The 22,740-nt window shown below is 37.7% G+C and overlaps 1 protein-coding gene across 4 annotated transcripts in view; it reads left to right on the forward strand.

The window, feature by feature from the left end:
* VPS8 (VPS8 subunit of CORVET complex) overlaps window positions 1–22,740 on the forward strand; it is a 236,463-nt gene that overhangs the window by 112,795 nt on the left and 100,928 nt on the right. For all 4 annotated transcript variants that reach the window (XM_030822939.1, XM_030822940.1, XM_030822941.1 and 1 more), the window contains 7 exons: window positions 424–543; window positions 2,153–2,209; window positions 4,020–4,102; window positions 5,108–5,192; window positions 6,000–6,098; window positions 12,121–12,210; window positions 16,053–16,099. In XM_030822939.1, the coding sequence (XP_030678799.1) occupies window positions 424–543; window positions 2,153–2,209; window positions 4,020–4,102; window positions 5,108–5,192; window positions 6,000–6,098; window positions 12,121–12,210; window positions 16,053–16,099 (581 nt within the window). The remainder of the gene's footprint in view (window positions 1–423; window positions 544–2,152; window positions 2,210–4,019; window positions 4,103–5,107; window positions 5,193–5,999; window positions 6,099–12,120; window positions 12,211–16,052; window positions 16,100–22,740) is intronic.

Raw genomic sequence — 22,740 nt, forward strand, 5'->3', positions numbered from 1 at the left:
CCAAGAGGCAGAGGTTGCAGTGAGCCAAGATCACGCCATTGCACTCGAGCTTGGGCAACAGAACGAGACTCTGTCTCAAAAAAAGAAAAAAAAATTAGTTGTAGAAGGATTCTCTAAGAATTCCTAAGGGAAACATGATTAATATTTATTTGAAATACCACACTTTACATCTCTACCTCTTTATCAATTCAGTTCTCATCCAAATTGTGATAGAAATAGGCCAAAAATCACTAAAATGTTTTCTTCTCAGAGTATGCAAGTAGTTGTCCTTATTCTAAATGGCGTTGAATTCAATTGTTGCACAGTCAATAAAAGAATCTTTTTACGAGTCTTCAGTAATGAGGCTATCCCCTCTTCTAATTGTGTATTTTTTTGCATCAAACCAGATGGTGTATTGAATAAATGGTCTCCTTTGCTCTTCAGGTTATGGTGGAGAATTCAGACTTTACCCCCTCACAAGTAGGATGTCTCTTTACCTTCCTTGCTCGGCAGCTTGCAAAGCCTGACAACACCTTGTTTGTAAACAGAACACTTTTTGATCAGGTAAGTGTCTAGCAGTGAAAACTAAAAGGTTTTTTCCTGTTTACTGTGCACAGTTCCCTGGATTACACTGTTTCCTGATATGACACACTATTGGGTAAATACCTTATCAAGGAGAGGCCTGTTCAGGTTTTGGATCTAAATTAGGGGGGTATGTGTGTATGGGTGTATGGGTACGTTTTGTGGAGATTGGTTTATAGAGATTATGTTCTCTCAATTATTCTGTTGCTTTGAATTGCCTAGAATTCTTTGCTCAAGAGTTTCCCAACTGAAGAATCTCCCCCATCTCACTGGTAGTAAGACTGTTATGACCATCACCTGGAGAAAAGATTACTTTTGTACAATCTCAATTTACTTACAAATGACTTTCAAGATTTCTTGTAATCCCGCTTAAATAGCTATTTTTCCACAGGTGGCAAAGAAAATACTTTTTGTCTGGAGAAAGTAACTAAAAATGACTAGCATTTTCTGAGTATTTCACAATGGCAGACATTGTTCCAAAGCTGTATGTGTGTATGTTGCCTTAGTCCTCTCAACAGCTCTAAAATAGGGACAGTTATCCTCCTTTTATAGATGAGGAAACTAAAGCCTGGAGAGATTAAGTAATTCGTGTAAGGTCATACTTAGTGTGTTATTATTGGCAGTAAATATTAAGTCTTAATAGAGTTAGTATCCAAATTCAAGTGGCCTCACTCCTAGGCCCATGCTTTGCTAGGTCCATGGTATCATATCAGGAAACTTAAAGTTAAGGTATATTGACAACACTGTCTTGTAGTTATGTTTCTTTTCTCTCTCTCTCTCTCTTTTCTTTTCTTTCTGAGACAGAGTCTGGCTCTGCCGCCCAGGCTGGAGTGCAGCAGCACGATCTTGGCTCACTGCAACCTCGGCCTCCCGGGTTCAAACGATTGTCCTGCCTCAGCCTCCTAAGTAGCTGGGATTACAGGCACGTACTGCCACGCCCGGCTAATTTCTTGTATTTTTTGTAGAGAGGGGTTTCGCCATGCTGGCCAGGCTGCTCTTGAACTCCTGACCTCAAGTGATCCGCCCTCCTCGGCCTCCCAAAGTGCTGGGATTACAGATGTGAGCCACCGTACCCAGCCTCTTAGGGTTATGTTGCTAGGCCAGGTGTGATAGCTCACGCCTGTAATCCCAGCACTTTCGGAGGCCAAGGCGGGCAGATCACGAGGTCAGGAGATCGAGACCATCCTGGCTAACATGGTGAAACCCTGTCTCTACTAAAAAAATACAAAAAATTAGCCGGGCATGGTGGCGGGTGCCTATAGTCCCAGCTACTCGGGAGGCTGAGGCAGGAGAATCACTTGAACCCAGGAGGCAGAGCTTGCAGTGGGCCAAGATTGCACCACTGTACTCCAGCCTGGGCAACAGAGCGAGACTCTGTCTCAATAAATAAATAAATAAATAGTTAGCACACCTGAACCTGATGTTACATGTACTAGGCTAATCAGTTGGGAAGATACCCTATACCTGTGGTATTTGTTATGGCTGGGTGTGAAATGAGTTGGTTATTTGAAAGGGTAGTTATTATTTTTATTATGAGGATATTAATGTCTAGATGCTGATATCAAATAAAAAATACTTTTTCTTTGGCCAGGTCCTTGAATTCCTTTGTAGTCCTGATGATGACTCCCGACACTCTGAAAGACAGCAGGTATGAACTACTAGAACTCTTTTTGCTAAAAAATAGGAAAGAAGAGTAAGCCAGAAACAATTCTTCTGTGCTAGACTTCACTACACATGAGGGGCAATTACTTGTGCCAAACCCTAATATGAAGTTAGAGTCAGTGGGAACCAGAAAATAGAGTGGATGATTGTTAGAGGTACATGTGTAAGAAGCTTATATCAGACTAAATTCCTAGGTAGACTGGATCTGTCTTGTATCTACCATGACATCAAAGAAACTACTTCATCTTCCCCTATTATGTAGCAACAGCTAGGACTTCTTGTACCCTGCATTCCATTGGCATCATTAATCTGGTAACTACTGCTAGCTGCTGTGGTCCTGAAACAAAAAAGCTGCAGGGTCCTGAGTATTGACATACCTAATTTTTGAGAGTGCCCTAAAACCCCACTGTATTAGGGCTGACCGTTCTGGAGACTAGAATCCACCTGTCCCTCCACTAATTATTGTGAGATAGTAACTGTTTGAGTACCACTTCTTTCTATTCATGCCACTTTCTTGAGGTTGCCTTGAGGAGTAGGATTCTTTAAAAAGCATACCCGCCATAATTGTGGGCACTAAGAGAGTCAACCCATTTCGTATTGATAGCCAGATTTTGTCAGGTAAGTAAACTAGTAAAATTAAGTACCGTGAGAGCTGTGCTGAAGTATGGCTTTATGGCACTGTGGTAATCATACACAGCTGGGAAGTTGAGACTATCGGACAGCAACAGTGACCCCTTCATCCGCACAGCTATGGCCCAGTGACTGCGGCAGAGTATCCTAGGTAAAAGAACAGCTGTTAAAATTTTGGTTATCTCTTAAAATATATTGAATGCAAATAGTAATATGGGCCCCCTCATTTCAGCTGCTTAGTGTGGTAAAAATTAATTCTATGAGCCCCAATATTTTTGTTTGCTTTTTATTGTGGTAAAATAGACATAACACGTAATTTACCATTTTAACTATTTTTAAGTGTATGCATCAATGGTATTCACATTGTTGTACAATCCTCATCACCATCCACCCCCAGAACTCTTTTATCTTCCCAAACTGAACTACCATACCAATTAAATCATAACTCCCACTCCCTGTTTTCTCCTCCCCAGCCCTTAGTAACTACCAGTCTCTATGAATGTTACTACCTTAGGTCCCTCACGTCAGTGCAGTCACAGTATTCGTTCTTTTGTATTTAGCTTACTTCACTTGGCAGAATGTGTTCAAGGTTCATCCATGCTGCAGCATGCATGTATCAGGTGTTCTTCCTACTGAACAGTATTCCGTTGTATGCATATACTACATTTTGTTTATTCATTCATCCACTGTGGGGCATTTGGATTGTTTCCACCGTTTGGCTATTTTGAATAGTGCTGCTATGAAAAGCCCCAATACTTAATTTTTAAAAAATTAACATATAAACGTGGATACCAGCTGTGGATAGACAGATTGTAAAGAACTGTAAGACATAAAAGTGAGATAAAAATTCACTTCTTGAAAGAATATATATGGACATTTTAGCTTAGCAGAGAGTCAGCTCAGTGTCTAATAGGGCTTTATTTGTAAACACTGTGGTGTTCTTTCCATGTTTGAAAAGCGGAGCCATTTATCTTTTTATAGGGCTTAAATGCAGTATGATCAAGTTTATAATGTCAGTCTAACCCCTTCCATATGTGACAGCAAGCCAAAATATCAACTAAGAATACAAAAGAAAAAATTAGACGTTATAGTCTGCATGGCTGAATGCACTCTTAAAGAGCTAGTAAATTCTCAAGTGTTTTTACTCATTTATTGTAAATGCTCAGGTCCTTTTAGAGTTGCTGCAGGCTGGAGGCATAGTTCAATTTGAAGAGAGTCGACTCATCCGGATGGCAGAAAAAGCTGAGTTGTAAGTTGTTTTGAGGCTGTATATTAGTTCTCTAACCTAAAGCCCAGTTTATTGATGCATTGCTGCTTTTTTAATTAGGAAAGATTATACAAATAACAAAAAGCTAAGTGTGAAAATTTCTGCCTTTTAATTGAATTCTAGAAATTGGTAAAATTTGCAGAAATTGATAGGGCAAATATGAAGCTTTTATATAATTGTTTAAACAAAGTGAAATAGTCTTATGATGTTTTATTATTTTAGATTTTTTCTTCAATATTTCCATGTTTCATAAATTGTTGATGGTTAGATATATTAGAGACAATGCAGTATTTGACATAGCAAATAAGATGATATGATCACATTGCTACTTACCTAGTATGCTGTATTTATATGACATGTAATTCTGAACAGAGGAACTTTCTGTAAAATTTTTGTAAATTATCAATATCTAACATATTCACTATTTCTTATGTGATACATTATTGTTTTAGTATTTCTTTTATATTCAGCACTGAAATTTCTTATAATATTTAGCAACCTCTTGAACCTATAGTTAAAGGAATGGCAAATACTCATCTCCCTTAGATATTCGCTGTAACTTTATTTAACAGTAGAAATCACATCTACTATATTAATTTTTCTTTTTTTTCTTTTGAGACAAGGTCTCCCTCTGTTGACCAGGCTGGAGTGCAGTGGTGCGATCATAGCTCACTGCAGCCTTAACCTCCTGGTCTCAAGCAATCCTCCTGCCTCAGCTTCCGTAGTAGCTCAGATGACAGGCACATGCCACCATGACTGGCTAACTTTTAGTTTTTTTGTAGAGACGGGATCTTGCTATGTTGCCCAGGCTGATCTCAAACTCCTGGTCTCAATCAGTCCTCTTGCCTCAGCCTCCCAAAGTGCTTGGATTATAAGCATGAGCCAGGACACCCGACCCACTTTTCCTAATACTAACCTGTGTGCCAGAGCAAATGTCTCAAAAACCTCCCTGTTTGGTACACTGAAGTTTTTCCCTTTACATTCTAGCTATCAAATTTGTGAATTTATGTATGAAAGAGAACACCAATATGACAAAATTATCGATTGCTACTTACGTGACCCTCTGAGAGAGGTGAGTCAAGATACTGCTTTACTCTTTTTTCTTACTCAACTTTCCCTCTTATTGAGTACAAATAACTGTTGAGTAGAAATATTTGCGCATGTGTATGAGCCAAATATACATTGATAATTAAAACAGATATAGTTCTTGCAGTGCTGGAATGTATAATTTAGTGATGGAAACCGACAGTAAACAAAGTCAAATATGATTACAAATTGTGATAAATGCTAGGGAAGAGAAACTGAGTGCAACTTTAGAGGATAATGGGGAACCGACTTATACAAAGTAGCCAGGGAAGGAATTTCAGAGAAAGTGACATATAAACTGAGTTTTGGAATTTGAGAAGCCAGTGAAGGAAAGAGCCAAGAAGAGTGTTCCAGGATGGGTAACTGTATATGCAAGAGACCTGAGGTGGGGAAAATTGACATGTTCAAGGAGCTGAGTAGAGATAATAGAGATGAAGTGAAAATCAGTATAGGTGGAGCATAATAGACAAGGTCAGGAGTGGTTTGTGCTGAAATTGGGAATGTGGACAATGGGATCCCCAAAAGCCAAAGTGTGATATTCCTTCATTAGGTCACTGAAGATTAATAAATTGAAACCAAAATTAATTAGAACTGATTTTTTTGCTTCTGAGAGTCTACCCTAAATTTTAAACAATTACTCTTTCTTTTTAGGGACAGAGTTTTCCATCAGTTAATTATCTCCAGATGATTTTTCATCTTCAAATAATAGATGTTTACCAAGACTGGTTCAGTTGGTAGGGACTAAATCTTTGAGTGAGTGAAGGAATAAATTATATTGTCTTGTGCTCTTCAGGAAGAAGTCTTTAATTACATTCACAATATCTTATCCATTCCTGGACACAGTGCAGAGGAGAAACAGTCTGTATGGCAGAAAGCAATGGATCATATTGAGGTACTGATGCGCAAAACTTCACACTTCACCATCTGAATGGTCATCTAACCCAAGTTAACTTTATGCCAACTAAGCAATGGCATGTATCATATTAAGTTGATTTAATTTAGGGTTGAAATCTTTTTCGTGTAATTATTCTACCTCATGTTTGTATTCATAAAGTCTGTGTCACACACAATCTGTTACATCATGACTTCTGAAACTAGCCCATGTTCAATCAGCCAGTGACAAACTATTATTAGTGCGTTTTTACAAAGTTCGTAGAATGATTCTGAGAGTACTACTTGTCCTTTTTTCCTAATACGTGATTGGTGCCATTCCCTCCAATCATCTAATGGACTTTTAGAAAAATTACTGCAATGAGTTTTCTCTCTAATGTATTTCTCTTCCTTATATAACAGGATGGTGATTCTGACCTAGCTGTGGTCAACTAATTCACTGATTTTGTTGATGCCTGCTATTTTACAGAGGATGCAAGCATTCACTTCTATTGAAACAAAAAGTTCTTGTTAAGAAACAATGCTTCTAGATATACAAATAGACTACTTGCATGATGAGGGCTGTGATCACCTTGTGTTCTGAAATGGGACCCAAAAATCACTTTTTCCTTTAGTTTCCTTATGTTCATAACATACTCCTTACCCCAGAATCCAACAGAACTAGCAGTTTTGTTGAAATCTCTTATTTTTATGTTTTATGTTATTTTATCTATTCTGTTTATTTCTGATGATTGAAAAAAAAGTAGTAAGAAAAGAGGTAATCCTCTTTTGGAAATAACATTTAAACTGAGGTAATCCTAGTTTTGGAAATAACATTTAAACTGAGGTAATCCTAGTTTTGGAAATAACATTTAAACTGAGGTAATCCTAGTTTTGGAAATAACATTTATATCTACAGAGTTGCTCTCATTCTTCTTATAGCAAGAGTCAGGTGGTGGATTTAGAGATGTAGTAAAGATATGATTATTCAACATGTTTGAACATTTTTTATAGATATGAAAAACTATAAGAAAGGATATGATGTGGATACTTCATTTTAGTTCCTGAAGGTTGTAAAGTTTAGAAAGATCAGAGGTGTGAACAGCATCTTCTTGTGAAATATCTGGCACAAAAGGTAGTATAGCCAGTCATGAGATATGTGGTCTGAAGTAATTTCCACACTGCTGTATATAGGATTGAGAACATGGAATATATTATTTAGTGTTGTTATATTCCTGCTAACAGCAAAATGAATATATCTTGGCAAAATAACCCAACAAGTCATTCTCTGATTTTGTGTTTTATATTTTTTCTCTTTAATCATTTAGTATTCTTTTTCATTCTCCTCTTCAAGTCTCCACGGTTATATTATGGTTCAGTTCTCATTTCACCTCATCTGCATTATATAGTGGTTTGAGCACATGGATTCCAGACATCAAAAATGAAGCCACATCTCTGCATTATATGAAATGTGATAAATTAATGAGCAAACAGATTACTCGGCAAAAAACTCAAGCTGGGGAAGCAAGAAGTATTTTTGCTACACAATAATTATTTTTGCTGACTAGTTTTTCCCACATCTGCATATTTTTTCACCTTGAACTTTTTAATCTCTTAAGGCCACAATGAGAGGTGTATAAACTTTTGTTGAAGGACTTCTGTGTCTTCAGTAATGTAAATATAATCAACATTAAATACATAGGACAAAAAGTCATCATAATGAAGTTTTCTGACAAGATACACTTAGTTTATAGCTGAGTGGTTCTTAACACTTTTTTTGAGACTCTAATGAAAGATTTATGCCCCATAATGTTGCACATGTACATAGATACATGATTCTGTTTAAAGGTTCAGGGATCTACAGATCCCTGAAAGTCTTTCTTAGATGACCAATCTCTGGTTCAGATGGTTTTTTGAATATGAAAGGTTTCATTAGATTGTGTTCACATTTTATATTTTGAAATTTATAAAGCATTCAAAAAAGTGCATAAAACAAATGTACAGCTTAATTAAAAATTAAAAAGCAAACATCCTAGGTCCTCAACAAGAAATATTATATTTCCATACCTCAGACTTTTCCCATATATTCTTTTCTGATAACAGTTTTTTTCTTCCCCCCTTCCCCCATATAGCCATTATCCTGGGTTTTGTGACAGTTTCTTACCTTTTTGTATACTGTTACTGCATATGCATGCATCCCTAAATATATGTTTTTGTTTTGCCTATTCTTGAACTTTGTGAAAATGAAATCACACTTTATTTTCTTATTTTTGCCCAGTATTTTGTTTGAGAAGATTGTGCCTTTTGTTTTACGTAGCTGCAGTTGATTTTTATTGTATAGTATTCCATTTTATATCACAGTTTATGCATTCTACTGCTGCTAGGCATTTCAGTTGTTTCTAGTTTTAACTATTAAGAATAGTCTGTTCACAATCATTCTTATATGTGCATCTTGAGCATAGCCACATACATTTCTCTAAGGCAGTGATTCTCAGTTTCGTCCCCTAACCAACATCACAGCATCAGCTGAGAATTTGATAGAAATGCAAAGTTTGGATCTCCACTTCAGACCTCCTGAATCAGAAACTCTGGGGGTGAGGTCCAGCAATCCCCTACATTATTCTGATGTATGCTAACTCATAATCTCTGCTCTAGAGTATATAATTCCTAGTTAGTTGAGATTAATATTTTAAATTTCACTGGATGCCAGCACTGTATGAGAGTTCCTATGGACTCTATATCCTTGGCAGACTTTAAATCTTTCCTGATCTAGTGGATGTGTAATGATACCTAATTATGTTTTACATTTACCTTTCCTTAATTACTAATAAGACTGACAGCCTTTTCATATGTTTATTGAGCAATTTTCTCTTTTGTGAAGTGCCTGCTGAAGTTTTTTGCCCACTTTTCTGTTTGAATGTCTCATACTTACTGTTTTGGAAGATTTCTTATGTATTGTGGATGTTAGTCTTTTATCAGCAATATGTATTGCAAATATCTTCTCCCATTCTGTGGCTTTTCCTTTCGATCTTTGTGTGTGTGTGTGTGTGTGTGTGTGTGTTTAAGTGGTCAAAATAATCATTTCCCCCCCCCCCTTTATGTCCTGTTTTCTTTCTTATTTCTTTTTTATCTTTGGCTCTGAGTTCCACCTGAAAGTAATTTTTTGTACATAGTATGAGATGGAAGTTGAATTAATTTTTTAGAATATAGATGCCCAATTTTCCCAGCAGCAGTTATTTTTAAAGGTTGCCTTTTCTTGTTGCTCAGCAATGCTACCTATGTGATGAATATATCAAGGATCTATATGCCTAGTCTGTTTCTCTGGGCCTTCTGTTCCATTGGTCTGTTTGTCCATCTCTGCATCAGTATCACACTATTTTTAATATTGTCGCTGTATAATGAGTCTTGATATCTTTAACAGAATCTTGGCTATTGACTTTTGATACTTCCAAATACATTTTAGAATCAGCTTATCAAGTTCCACCAAAATTTTTTTAACTTCGTGATTACAACAGGCATTGCACTGAATCTATCAATAATTTTGAAGATAATTCGCAATCTTTACAATATTGAGCCTTCGTATCTATGACTGTATGGTATAATCCTTTATTTAATGTCTTCCTATAAAGTTTTATAATGCTCTCTGTGGAGACTTTCCATCCTTTGTTTTTGTTCTATTTTGTTTTGTTTTTTTGAGACAGAGTCTCACTCACTGTGTTGCCCGGGCTGGAGTATAGTGGCACTATCTAGGTTCCCTGCAACCTCCGCCTCTTGGGTTCAAATGATTCTCCTTCCTCACCCTCCCTAAGTAGCTGGGATTACAGATGTGGCCACCATGCACAGCTTAGTTTTATATTTTTAGTAGAGACAGGGTTTCACCATGTTGGCCAGGCTGGTCTCAAACGGACCTCAAATGATTCACCTGCCTTGGCCTCCCAAAGTGCTAGGATTACAAGCATGAGCCACCATGCCCAGCCCCATCCTTTGTTATACTTACTGTCACAACTTCATATTTTGCTGTTGTTAATGGCATTTTTAAAAATTTCATTCCCCACATAAGTATGTTTACTATAAGGATTTTTATGGAAGTTTTCTTCTATTTCTAGTATGCCAAGAGTTTCCTCATGAATGGATTTTAAATTTTATCATGTTTTCTTCCTTATTCTGTTTTTGTGTTAAATTTTATTGGTATTAAACCAACCTTGATTTTTGCAGATAAGTGCAACTTGATCCTGATACATTATTCTTTTTATACATTGCTGAATTTCATTTTTATTTAGGATGTTCATATCAATATTTGTGGTTCAGGTTGATCTGTAATTTGTCCTATTGGGTTTAGGTGTCAAAATGTTACTAGCCTCATACAATGAGCTGAAGAATTTTTCTTTTTTCTATTCTCTGTTGTAAGAGGTTTAGTTAAGGTTGGAATTATTTCTTCCTTAAATGGTTGCTAGAACTTACCAGTGAGGCTATTTGAGCCTACAGTTTTTCAACTACTCATTCAGTTATTTTAATGGTTAAAAATCAAATCAGGGCCAGACACGGTGGCTCATGCCTGTAATTCCAGCACTTTGGGAGGCCAAGGCAGGATGATCTCTTGATCCCAGGACTTCCAGACCAGCCTGGGCAACATAGCAAGACCCCATCTCTACCAAAAATAAAAAATCAATTCAGGCTATTTCTTCTCAAGTCAGCTTATTAAATTATACTTTTTAGGAATTTATTTTGTCTGAATTTCCAAATTCTTGGCATAAATTCATTCATCGTAGCTTATTTTTGAATGGCTACAGATCAGTAATAGTGTCTCCTTTGTAATATTTAGTTACACCTTCTCTCTCATCAGGAGTATTGCATTAAAGTTATGCAAACTACAGTTATTTGTGGCAGCTAATTATTACGAATCTACAAGTACTACCTAACACAATAATTAAGAGATACATTGTGAATGTTGCAGTCATAGTGGCTTGTCTGAGTTTTATTTAATAATACACTATTTGGGTCTACATTTGGTCTTTGTGTTTTAGCCGTGTATCGTGGTTGTGTTTGATCATAGTGTCCCCACAGAGAAGGTACAATTGGTAGAATATTAGGTGACAGAAACCAAGTAAGAAGAGAGTTTTAAAAAGTAAAGGATATCCAGTAGTGTCCAGGAAAGTCCAAGGGGAGGTCAAATTAAAAGTCTTATATTTGACAAACAGATTTTATTAACAGTGTTTAATTAAAAGTGGTCAACATTTTATTCTCATATAAAATTTAAGACCTGAAGTTTATTTATTTATTTTTTATTTTTTTTTTTTTTTTGAGACGGAGTCTCGCTCTGTCACCCAGGCTGGAGTGCAGTGGCGCAATCTCAGCTCACTGCAAGCTCCGCCTCCCGGGTTCACGCCATTCTCCTGCCTTAGCCTCCGGAGTAGCTGGGACTACAGGCGCCCGCCACCGCGCCCGGCTAATTTTTTTTGTATTTTTAGTAGAGACGGGGTTTCACCGTGGTCTCCATCTCCTGACCTCGTGATCCACCCACCTCGGCCTCCCAAAGTGCTGGGATTACAAGCGTGAGCCACCGCACCCGACCTAGTTTATTTTTTAAAATGCTTGCAGTTTCTAAATCCACTAGGCACCAGAAGTAAAGTTTTAAAATTCTCAGCCATATAAATTACAACTATTCGTTCTCATTTCTTCAAATTATTACTTTAAGCTCCAAGGTGAAATGCATTGACAGGAAATTTGGGAAGCTTTTGTTCCTTCTGTTTCTCCTGCAGATATCATGGCTGAAATCCAGAATTCTATAGTGCTTTCATTTTCTAAGAATTCTGAATTACCTTTCTTTAAATTAAATTTTGATTTTTTTTTTTTTTTTACATGGCACATTTCTAATTTTGCTCATTTGCAAAGTGCCCTTTAAATTGAGGCCGTATGTCAAGGTCTGCTGAAATGCAGTATGGAAGCTTGCGACTGTATTGAGGTAGGTAATCATGCCTCACATCTGTGGATATGCTGTTTAAATGAGCCATTAAAGATGGCTTTGTCTTTTCCTTTAACTCCAGGAACTTGTGTCCCTGAAGCCCTGTAAAGCTGCGGAGCTGGTTGCCACCCACTTTTCTGGACATATTGAAATGGTCATTAAAAAACTTCAGGTACATATTGCAAATATATATTGGGGAAAAATATCTAGTGGAGAGACAATTATTAAATCTTCACCTAAGAAGTTTTGATTGTAGTGATTTCTTCCGTTGACATTTATTAGCAGTTTCTATTAGGTTGGTGCAAAAGTGATTGCAGTTTTTGCCATTTCTTTAATGGCACCAACCTAATACTCTGTGTGTGTGGGGGGGGGCGGGGGGGTATTGGAAGCAGTTGTATGATGATCTCTTAGTTTGGAAATGAGGGAGTTCATCTTTGTGCATACAAATATGAGCTTCAAAGAAGCATTTCTGGAACTATAATGTACTTATTCTGGAAATCCTAATCCACAGATCCTCCCTTCCCCCATTTTCTTTTGCTGTAGGATCCACAACTCTGTTTTCTTTTCTTTTCTTTGTTTTTTTTTTTTTTTTTTTTTTTGAGATGGAGTCTCGCTCTGTCGCCCAGGCTGGAGTGCAGTGGTGTGATCTCCACTCACTGCTCCACTCACTGCAAGCTCCGCCTCCCGGGTTCAAGCCATTCTCCTGCCTCAGCCTCCTGAGTAGCTGGGACTACAGGTGCCTGCCACCACGCCTGGCTAATTTTTTTGTGTTTTTAGTAGAGACAGGGTTTCACCATGTTAGCCAGGATGGTCTTGATCTCCTGACCTCGTGATCCGCCTGCCTCGGCCTCCCATAGTGCTGGGATTACAGGCGTGAGCCACTGTGCCCGGCCCACAACCCTGTTTTCTTTGAGATTCATATTTATTCAAAACTTTGTCATCCTGAAAATGCGCTGTTTAGAATTTTTCTTGGAAAATCTTACTAGAATACAGCTATATGCATGGTAAATATTGAGAAGCTCAGTTAAAAGTACTATTGAATGGACTGTTTAAGGTATTCCACTTACCACTTACCTGTCAGTGCTGATGCTGAGTTTGCTCCCTGTCCTTGTAGCCACAAGTGATAGAGGCAGGGAATAGGACAATGACAGGGACATGAAGCACCACCCAGAGTCCTTAAGTGACATTAATAGTGGTTGGGAATAGCTGTGCAAGAAGGAAATCAGAGCAGTGAGTAGGAGGTAGCTGGCATGAGAGACAAAAATATGGAATTCATTCATTCGAACACTTAGCGCAGCCCCACTCTCTACCAGTGTGCTAGGCCCTAGGGACAGAAATAAGAATACAACCTTTTCTTAAAATTTTCCTCTAGAACAGAGAAGCACTTGCATAATTATAGTCCAGTGTTGAAAGAGTTACACTAGAGATATGTGAAAAGTACTGTAGAACAAGAGAAGAGGGTAATGGATTGTGAGAAAGACAAGAAGGCCCAGACATCCCTAATCTGGTCTTGAATGCCTAATGTCAGATTTCCAAGCAGAGGCTTGGTCGGGGCTTTCTTAATGAAAAGGTTCTGGGTATAAAAGCCTTGAAGGCATAAAGCAGCGTGCATGTTCAGAGAACAGTCAGGTCTATGTGAAGCATGACGTCGGTGGGGGAGGTGATGGTGGAAGTGGCATTAGGTTAAGCTACTAGTGGTAGGCTGGAAGGGAGGAGCTAAACTAGAGGGGTTGCAAAATACAGCTTGGAGACAAATACGGAACGGTTTCATATGTGATGCTATGAAATTTAAACTGTCTTCTGTGTACTGAGAATTATTGAAGTTTTTTAAAGCTAAAGAGCAGTATCATTAGATCCATTTTACAGAAAATGAACTTTGGATAGCAGTGGGGAGAATGGACTGGAAAGGAGAGCGAATGGAGGAGAGAGAAGATCTAGGCAAAAGATGGAGAGAACTATTACTGAGTCAGTGGCAGTTGGAGAGGACAGTTTTAGGACATTTTTGTGAAGTAAAATGTATAGGATCTGGAAATCAGTTGAATGTGATGGGAGGAGTTAAAAACAACTCCCAGATATCAGGCTTGGTTGTCCAGCATGATAATGATGAGGTCCATTAACTCAAGAAAAAGACTCACCCATTAATTCAATAAATACTCCTTTACCTGCTCTGGGCCGAAAACATTAAGTGCTGAGGATACAAAAACATGTAAGTGTGATCCTGCTCTCCAGGAAGAAGACAAATAAGCCAAAAGACAATTACAGACTAGCTTGATTGGAATGCTAATGGAGCCCAGGATACTAAAGCAGTACACGGAAGGACATGAAATCCAGTCTAGTGAGGGAGGGTAGGAGGAGATTTCTACCAAAACTACTCTCAACCTCCAGAGCTTCTCTCCCCTTTAAAAGTCAGCACTTCTGGTAAATTTTGCCTGTGGTTGTGGCTGTGTTGTCATTGTCCTTTAAGATTTAAAAGGATCATTTGTAGGATTTTCTTTTCTTTTTTTTTTTTTTTTAATAGTCTCTAAGGATATTAAGAGAAAGGCCCAGGAAGTGAATATAATGTCATTCATCAGACAGATATATAAAATAAAGTATGGGCTGGGCACAGTGGCTCACACCTATAATCCTAGCATTTTGCAAGGCTCAGGAGCTCAAGACTAGCCTGGGCAACATGGTGAAACCCCATCTCTACAAAAAAATCCAGAAAATTAGCTGGACGTGGTGGTGGGTTCCTTTCGTCCCAGCTGTACGGGAAGCTGAGGTGGGATGATCACTTGAACCCAGGAGGTTGAGGCTGCAGTGAGCTGTGATCATGCCACTGCACTCCAGCCTGGGTGACAGAGTGAGACCCTGTCCCAAAAAAAAAAAAAAAAAAAAAAAAAAAAAAAAAAAAAAAAAAAGTCTGTTTATGGAGTCTTAGACATTTCTTTTAAATAAATGTAGTATTTATTGCATAGCTTTATAAATTGTGCAAGAATCCCACACAGATCTTACAAAGTACCTTTACTTTTGATGGCAAGAAATATGCCTCTGATCAGTTGTTTTCAGAATTCTTAAAATGAAAAATTGCCAGAATGTTATAACCAAGAAGAAAGTCATGTAAAATAATACAAAATGATAGTGAAAAAATAGAAAATTAGATGGATAAAAATAGATATATTTTTAAATCATATTTTATATTAATCTTTTCATCTTTAAGAGTCCCCCATTTTTTACAGATAAAGTGTGAATGTGTCAAAAAATAAAAAAAAAACAATTTTTGCATAGATTTCCCAAGAATTTAGAAATATTCATATTTTTGTAGTATTTGAAGGTTTATCTCATTTAACCCTCACTACTACCCAGTGTGGAAGGCAGAGAAGATACTGCTGTCCTCATTTTTTTTTTCCACATAAGGAAATTGAACTGCTCAGAGGATAAGTAACTTACAGAAAGTCACGTAAGTGAGTAAATGGCAAACAGAACCCAGATTTTATGGCGTATTGATTGCTAACATGTTGCAGTTTGATTGGCATCTCTTCCGTAGTTGTTTATATTCATGAGGTTTTTTGGTGGTGGTTGTTAACTTGGACCTCAAACTCCCACCCTCCCTGGATGAACTATCTCACAGCAACTCATTGCCACAGGAGGACCAGGTTAAGGCAGGGTGAAACTGATCAGTGCAGCCAGAGCTCAGCATCCACAGAGCAGTTCCAAGCACCTGCCACTCCGAGGGTCCTTGTGCTGGGAACAACTGGGGGATTTGTCTCAGTAGAGGTCTTTTTTGGGCGATAATAGGGTGTTTGTGTTCCGTTTACACTGAGAAGTGAATGTGCGACAGTGATTAGAATTATTGAGAAGACATAAAGAACCTCCAAATGATTCTTTAGAATTTCTTATATCTGTACAGAGGGCTTTGTGGAAATACTCAGATATCTGTGCATAAAGGGATAGGTTAAAGTAGTTCTTTACCATGGAATATTTGAAAAATTTGTTTTAATATTTAATTGTAATTTTTATTGTTTTTCTATTCAGAACCAGGTTTTGCTTTTCAAATTTTTGAGGAGTCTTCTTGACCCAAGGTATGTTGATAAACTTTAGTCTTTCATTATATATATGTATGTGTGTGTGTATATATATATATATATATATATATATATATATATATACATATATATATGTATGTGTGTATATATATCTATATGAAAAATAAAAGGAAATAAAGTTACCAGCCCATGATATCTACATAATACAATTAGCTCTTAATTTTTTGTATTAGTAGGAGCAACTGTTACAGATAATGTGAAAATAGAAGATCTGAATGATAGATTATATCTTGAGATAATACTTTTCTTTCCATTTGAACATGAGCATATATGGTGAGTTCTCATGGGTGTAAATAAAATAATGAAGCTATGCCACAAGGACATGTTTCAGAAGAGTTAGCTTCCCCCTCTTGCCCTTGTTTCACTCTTGCCTACTCCTAACTTCATGTGGGAGATTGTTGGTGGCTCTACTTTCCAAAGTTAACACTTGGTTCCCAGCCTACCTCTAAATGTATTACCTTTTAAACTCTGACTTAATATGTTTAGTTTTAAACAACTTCCTGATGGTATGGGAAGGAAAGTTTGTGTTTTTTCAACTGCTACTCTGATGTTTATGTCAGATAAAAGCAAACTCAAGGAGATGATGAAATTAATAATGGATTTGTAGGCAAAGCGGTTCTGCATATGAGGTTTTAAAGTTTTGGTGTAACTACATAGAGTACATTGGGAGTTGAGGGCAGTAATATTTAATATCCTCTAAGATAGTTACTCTTGACTAGTAGTGTGCATCAGAATCACCTACGAAGCTTTTAAAAATTCAGATGGCTTGTCCCAACCCACAGAATCACTGGGAGTTGGAATATTTTGATGCACACCTAGAGTTAAGCATGGTTTACATGTAATTTTCCAAGATGACGTAGCTTTCATATCAGACATACAAACTTGTGCTGGCCATTGAAAACAACTATTTACTTACGTTAGCAATTGTAATATCAGTTTTGGTTATTTCCGTGTTCTGTGAGATTTTAAAATACCAAAATACCAGTAATTTTGTTGGTTGTAAAATTTTTTTGAAAGCTCAACCATTTAAATCTTGAATAGGCTGTGGTACATTTAAATTTAGTCAAACAAATATGTATGTGTAGATGTTTACTAAAAGCAGACTGATTACAAACCCCCCTCCACTTGTGTTCAAGACGTTTTCAAAGTATCTGTGTTTTAATTCTCTGTCCTCAGATTATTACTGAGGGTAGACATCCTTTTTTTTTTTTTTTTTTTAATTCCTGTTAATCATGTGTATTTCCCTCAGAGTCAGTTTGGGCCCTTTTCTACTCCCAGAATTAACTGATGGAAAGATTTTAGAATTGGAGTTGGGAGTGGGAGGGAAGGAAGGAAGGTGGGTAGAGGTGGGGAGAGCTGGGAGGGGGAGACATGAAAGTAGGGCAGAGGACGGAGCTCAGGGGAGGAGGAAGGAAACGCCAGCCCCACTTCTCAGCCCTTTCTCCAAAGCCTGCCCACCTCTTCTTCTGTGGCACAGTTCCCTCTTTTCCTCTCCCATACTTTTCCCAGTGTTAGATCCATTCACTGCTCTGCCCTTAGGATAATTTATTTTAATCAAGTCCCTTTCCTCTGCCATCCTACCTGAAGAGACTCAAGCAGGAACGACAGGGGAAGGTCAGCTTTCAACTTGGCATTTTCTCAAATGAAGTGTGGAAAGTGATGGTGACCAAATATATATTTTTTTATTTAAAAAAAAAAAAACAGTATTAGGTAATGTAAATATCTGTGTCAAAGACCTAGTGTTCTGCTTTGAGAATCCCAGTTCTTGGATTCATCATATTTTATCCTCTTACTTTATGTCTTATATAGGAGGTAGGCATTGATGTAGATTATGCTCTAAGCTTTTTGAATTTGATGTTTGGCATTTCAATTGTTTTTTAATAAAAAGCAAATACAAATAATATACCTGCTTTGGTAATGCAGTCACTATTTAAAATAAATATTACAAAAAAAGGTATATCACAAGTATCAAAGGTCTTCAATGGACAGTCTTGCTCCATTGTTACTTATATCTAGATTTGAAAGATGTTAGTTAGGTAAGACCCTTTACGAGTGCTGTGAAAGTTGTTTTGTTCACCAGTAAACCACAAATCATTTTACTTGAGAAACAGGTATATTTTATTTCCCTAAGCTAAACCTAACCAGGATAATTACTTCTCACACATTATTCCTTTCCTGTCATATCAATTCAGGCGCAAGGTCCTTTCTTACCGACCTTGAAAAGAGGCAGCGCGCTCACAGGCCTTCCTCTCCCCTTCCCCAAAAAGTGACATGACCAGGAATGACCTCACTCTGACAGCCAAATTTCTAGCTTTACTTTTGTCTACCAGAAATTAAGAGCCTTGAAGTAACCAGCTTACCTTAGCTCTGCCTTTAAAAAGAGCTCACTTTTGTATTGATTTGCCTCCAAAATATCAAAGACTGAGTGTTCTGCTTTGAGAGTCCCGATTCTTGGATTCATCATATTTTATCCTCTTACTTTATGTCTTCCATAGGAGGCAGGCATTGATTTAGATTATGCTTTGAACTTAATGTTTGGCATTTCAATCATTTTTATATAAAGAACATTTTAAATGATAGTATCTCAAGGTAATCCATAAAAGCCTCTTTAACCCACAGTGTAAATAAATATATAATACTAGTAACATATTGAGTTCTGGATTGAGGGAGAGAAAGTAGGTTAAGAAGGTTGAGTGCTGAGGGAGTAAAGAAAAAAGAGGAAGTTCTCCCTTTTTTGCTTTGAGAGTGGTTGTTAGACAAAGTTTTGATTTGTATAAGGTTTGTTTTTGGTATCCTTTGAACCCTACCTCCACCCCATTCTGTTCCCTTCTTTCCAGGGATTCAGGGTACACACACTTCTTCAAGCTCTTTGCATTATAGGCACACTCAGATATAGAGTGTTCTTTATAGATGTAAAAAATCCAAATTACCTTCCTCCATTTCCCCATCAAAACTGTTTTCTAGTTGCTTTGTCAATTTCTGTATTGTATGGCCCCTTTTACAATGAGGAATATATAAATAACATATGAAAACAATGAAGCATATAAAAGATAGGGAAAAAACTCAACACCTTTTCCTAATACAGTTGACCTCAAGGGTAAGAAGAAAGCAGAGCGCATGGATTGGTTTATATTAGTCTCTGATTGACTAACTTCTCATTACATTTTAGCTGTTTTTTAGTGACTGTGCTTGTTAACTAACCTAAAGTAAAGGATTAGAGTCCTTTCAGGTACTGGGAAAACTGAGGGAGTACGGAATACGGATATAGGGTCAAAACAACATCAAGAATAGGTAGACTGGCCCCGGCTAGCAGTTTACTTGACAGCCAACTGTGAAATATTTTTGCCTTTGTTTCTTCTCTTTTTGTTCTTTTTAAGCAATAGATATTTTTAACCTCCAGGTTTTTTCCCCTATGAAACTCCTAAAGCAGCATTATGAAAGAAAACAGTTATTTTGAGATGAGGACTGCTGGTGTGTATGTATCATCTCAGAGTGTTGCTTTTTTTGCTCTTGCCCCCGACACCTGAGTTAATAGGATTCTCATTCTTGTATGTATAATTTATGCATATTTAATTTAACATTTACATGTATGGTCAGGCACGGTGGCTCATGCCTGTAATCCCAGCACTTTGGGAGGCCAAGGCAGGTGGACCACCGGAGGTCAGGAGTTCGAGACCAACCTGGCCAACATGGTGAAACCCCGTCTCTACTAAAAATACAAAAGTTAGCCAGGTGTGGTGGTGCACGCCTGTAGTCTCAACTACTCAGGAGGCTGAGGCAGGAGAATCGCTTGAACTTGGGAGGCAGAGATTGCACACACACGTGCACACACACACACACACACAAACATTTACAAGTATCAAGTTGTTTTTGAGGGGGTAGTTTTTATTATGTCAACAGCTTTTTTAAAAGAATAGGTCATCCAGTTGAATTCATGTGTGTATTTCTCTATGTCTTTACCCAGTGTCTTTGTGTTATCTTTGTTATGTAAATGGTTTCCTCAGTCAAATTAATTGACCTGCAAAGATATTGGTGGCATCTGTACATAGAAAGATTAGATAGTTTTAGGGGGAGAGGGGGTTAATCCTCCAGAAGCAAATTACTTTCCTGAATTAAGGCCAACAGCTTGGGAGAGAGGATTTGCATCCTCTTCCAATTATTTCCTTTGGGACAGCTGCTATGTAAAGCCCCACTCTACCCCCACGCCCTGGGTGCATTCCTGCTGGCCATGAATTCTCACAGGAGTTCTCTTGATGTGCTTACACCCAGCTGCAGGTTCCTTATGCAGTGGGGATGCTTAAAGATTAATACAAAAGGACACGTGTTTTTTGTGAGGCCATGAGCTGCATGAGGAGTAAAGAGAATGTGCAAGTATATTTATATTCTGAATATTTTCCTCAGTATGATTTTCCTGGTAATGTTGATTTAGCCTTTGTTAACAATATTCTGAAGCCCTCTGAAACATATAGTATGATTTTCCTATAGGAAAAAAACGCATACGTCACATTGTATCTGAAAGTGTTTAATCAGAGTAAAGTAAGAATTGAACATTGTTAAGAAAATGAGTAACTTTGCCAAGGAGCAAAATATAGATTATGGAAATGGTTATGCATTGGATTTTAGTTGAATCTGTCAGTGTTTCTGTGGATATTTTTGAAGGGACATTTTAAGATATTGACACTCAGTATTGAAATAGCATATTTCAAAGTTAACATACAAAATTAGGAGATTATATATGTTCATGAACTTTGACATATTAAAAAAAATACCTACTTCAGTGAGTGCCTACAGTGGCCAAGGTGATTGTTAATTTGGCCTGGCGTACCCCTAGATCTTATATCTTTGGTTAGTATTTTGCTAACAACTCAAATTCAACCTTTTAAATTGTAACACATCATCACCTCCTAATCACCAGTCAGCTCCTCTCTCTCTCTGTATATATATATACATATATATATATTTATTACATATATATATTTCTTTATTCCTTTAATCAGTACTTACCTATAATGAAATTGTTATTTATACTCACTTTTTCCAACCTAAACCTCTTCTCTCTTAACAATATCATAAACTCATTTATTTTATGTAGCAATTTACTGAGTAACTACAGCATACCAAGCACTTGACAGGCATGGGAGATAAAATGATGAATAAGACAGGGCCCTGCCTTCAGAGAATTTACATTCTAATGGAGAAAGATAGGCAAAAGCAGGTAATTATGTATAAGTATCTTAAATAAAATCCTGAGAGTGATGATCAAGTTTTCACTTTCCTTTATCCATTCCCACTCCACCTTGTCACCACACTGCACAGAAACAGTTACCAAAATCTATAAACTCTACCTCTTCTCTATCTCTTATGTGTGATTTTTCTTCTTGTCTTTACCCCTACTGCCCTGGTTTAGGCACTTAATATCCCCCCTCTGGTTTCTTTTGCTGGTTTCCCAACTGTAATCTCCCAACAGGCTCTTCCTGCTACACAGAAAAACCAATTCAGTGAGACCACAATATTACAGTAGAGAAAGAGATTAATTAACACAGAACTAGCCACATGGGAGGACTGGTGTAATAACTTATTATTTAAGTCAGTTTCCTGGAGAACTCAGAGGCCAGGGCTTTTATGGATAATTTGGTGGGCAAGGAGCTAGGGAATGGGCACTGCTGACTGGTTGGAGATGAAATCATAGTAGTGTGGAAAATGGTCCTTGTGTGTTGAGTCTGCCTCAGTGGGGGCCACAGGACCACTTTAGTCATGAGTCCCAGGTCTGGTTGGAGTCAGAAGATGGCCAGAATGCAAAAGTCTGAAAACATCTCCAGAGACCAATCTTAGATTCTACAATAGTGGTGTTATCTATAGGAGCAGTTGGGGAAGTCACAAATCTCATGATGTCTGGCCATATGACTCCTTGAGCAGCAAGGGATTATAGAAAGGCAAGCTAGGTTACAATGGCTGGCTATCATTTAGCTACACCTATATTTTAGCAGAATTCAGGCTCTTCCCATAATCCCGATCTTGTAGTCTTTATTAGTCTTACAAAGGTGGTTTTGGTCCCTGAGCATGGAGAGGGTTAGTTTTAGGGGGGCTGTTATCATCCTTGCTTCAAAGTTAAACTGTAAATTAAATTCCACTCATGGTTAGCTTGGCCTGTGCCCAGGAATGAGCGAGGACAGCCAGCCTATGAGGCTTGTCACAAGACGGAGTCAGCCATGCTGGATTTCTCTCACCGTCATCATCTTTGCGGTGGCAGCTTCATAACCAGCCTGGCTTTTCCGTTTTTGAACAGGCAGATAATGATAATGTTCTCTGCCACTTTCTTAAAGCTCTTTCAGTTCCCATTACCTAAGGTGAAATCCAGTTTTCCTGGTATACAGGGCCGTTCTTGATACAAAAGGACTCAGCCCACCTGGCCAGCAGCATTTTCTTCCATCTTCCCATGTCTCTTCTCTCCTTTATTCCTGAGCAGTGCTGACCTACGTGTTCGTAAGGTACACTACACATTGCCATTCTTCCCTTCATATACCTGTTCCTCCCTCCTCATCCACATTGTTTTCTTGAGAGCAGTTTACTTATATGTAGTAATAGCTGTAAAGTCATTTTAGGGAAAAAAACATTTT

Source organism: Nomascus leucogenys, chromosome 11 (assembly GCF_006542625.1).
Source record: "Nomascus leucogenys isolate Asia chromosome 11, Asia_NLE_v1, whole genome shotgun sequence".
Lineage (NCBI taxonomy): Eukaryota > Metazoa > Chordata > Mammalia > Primates > Hylobatidae > Nomascus > Nomascus leucogenys.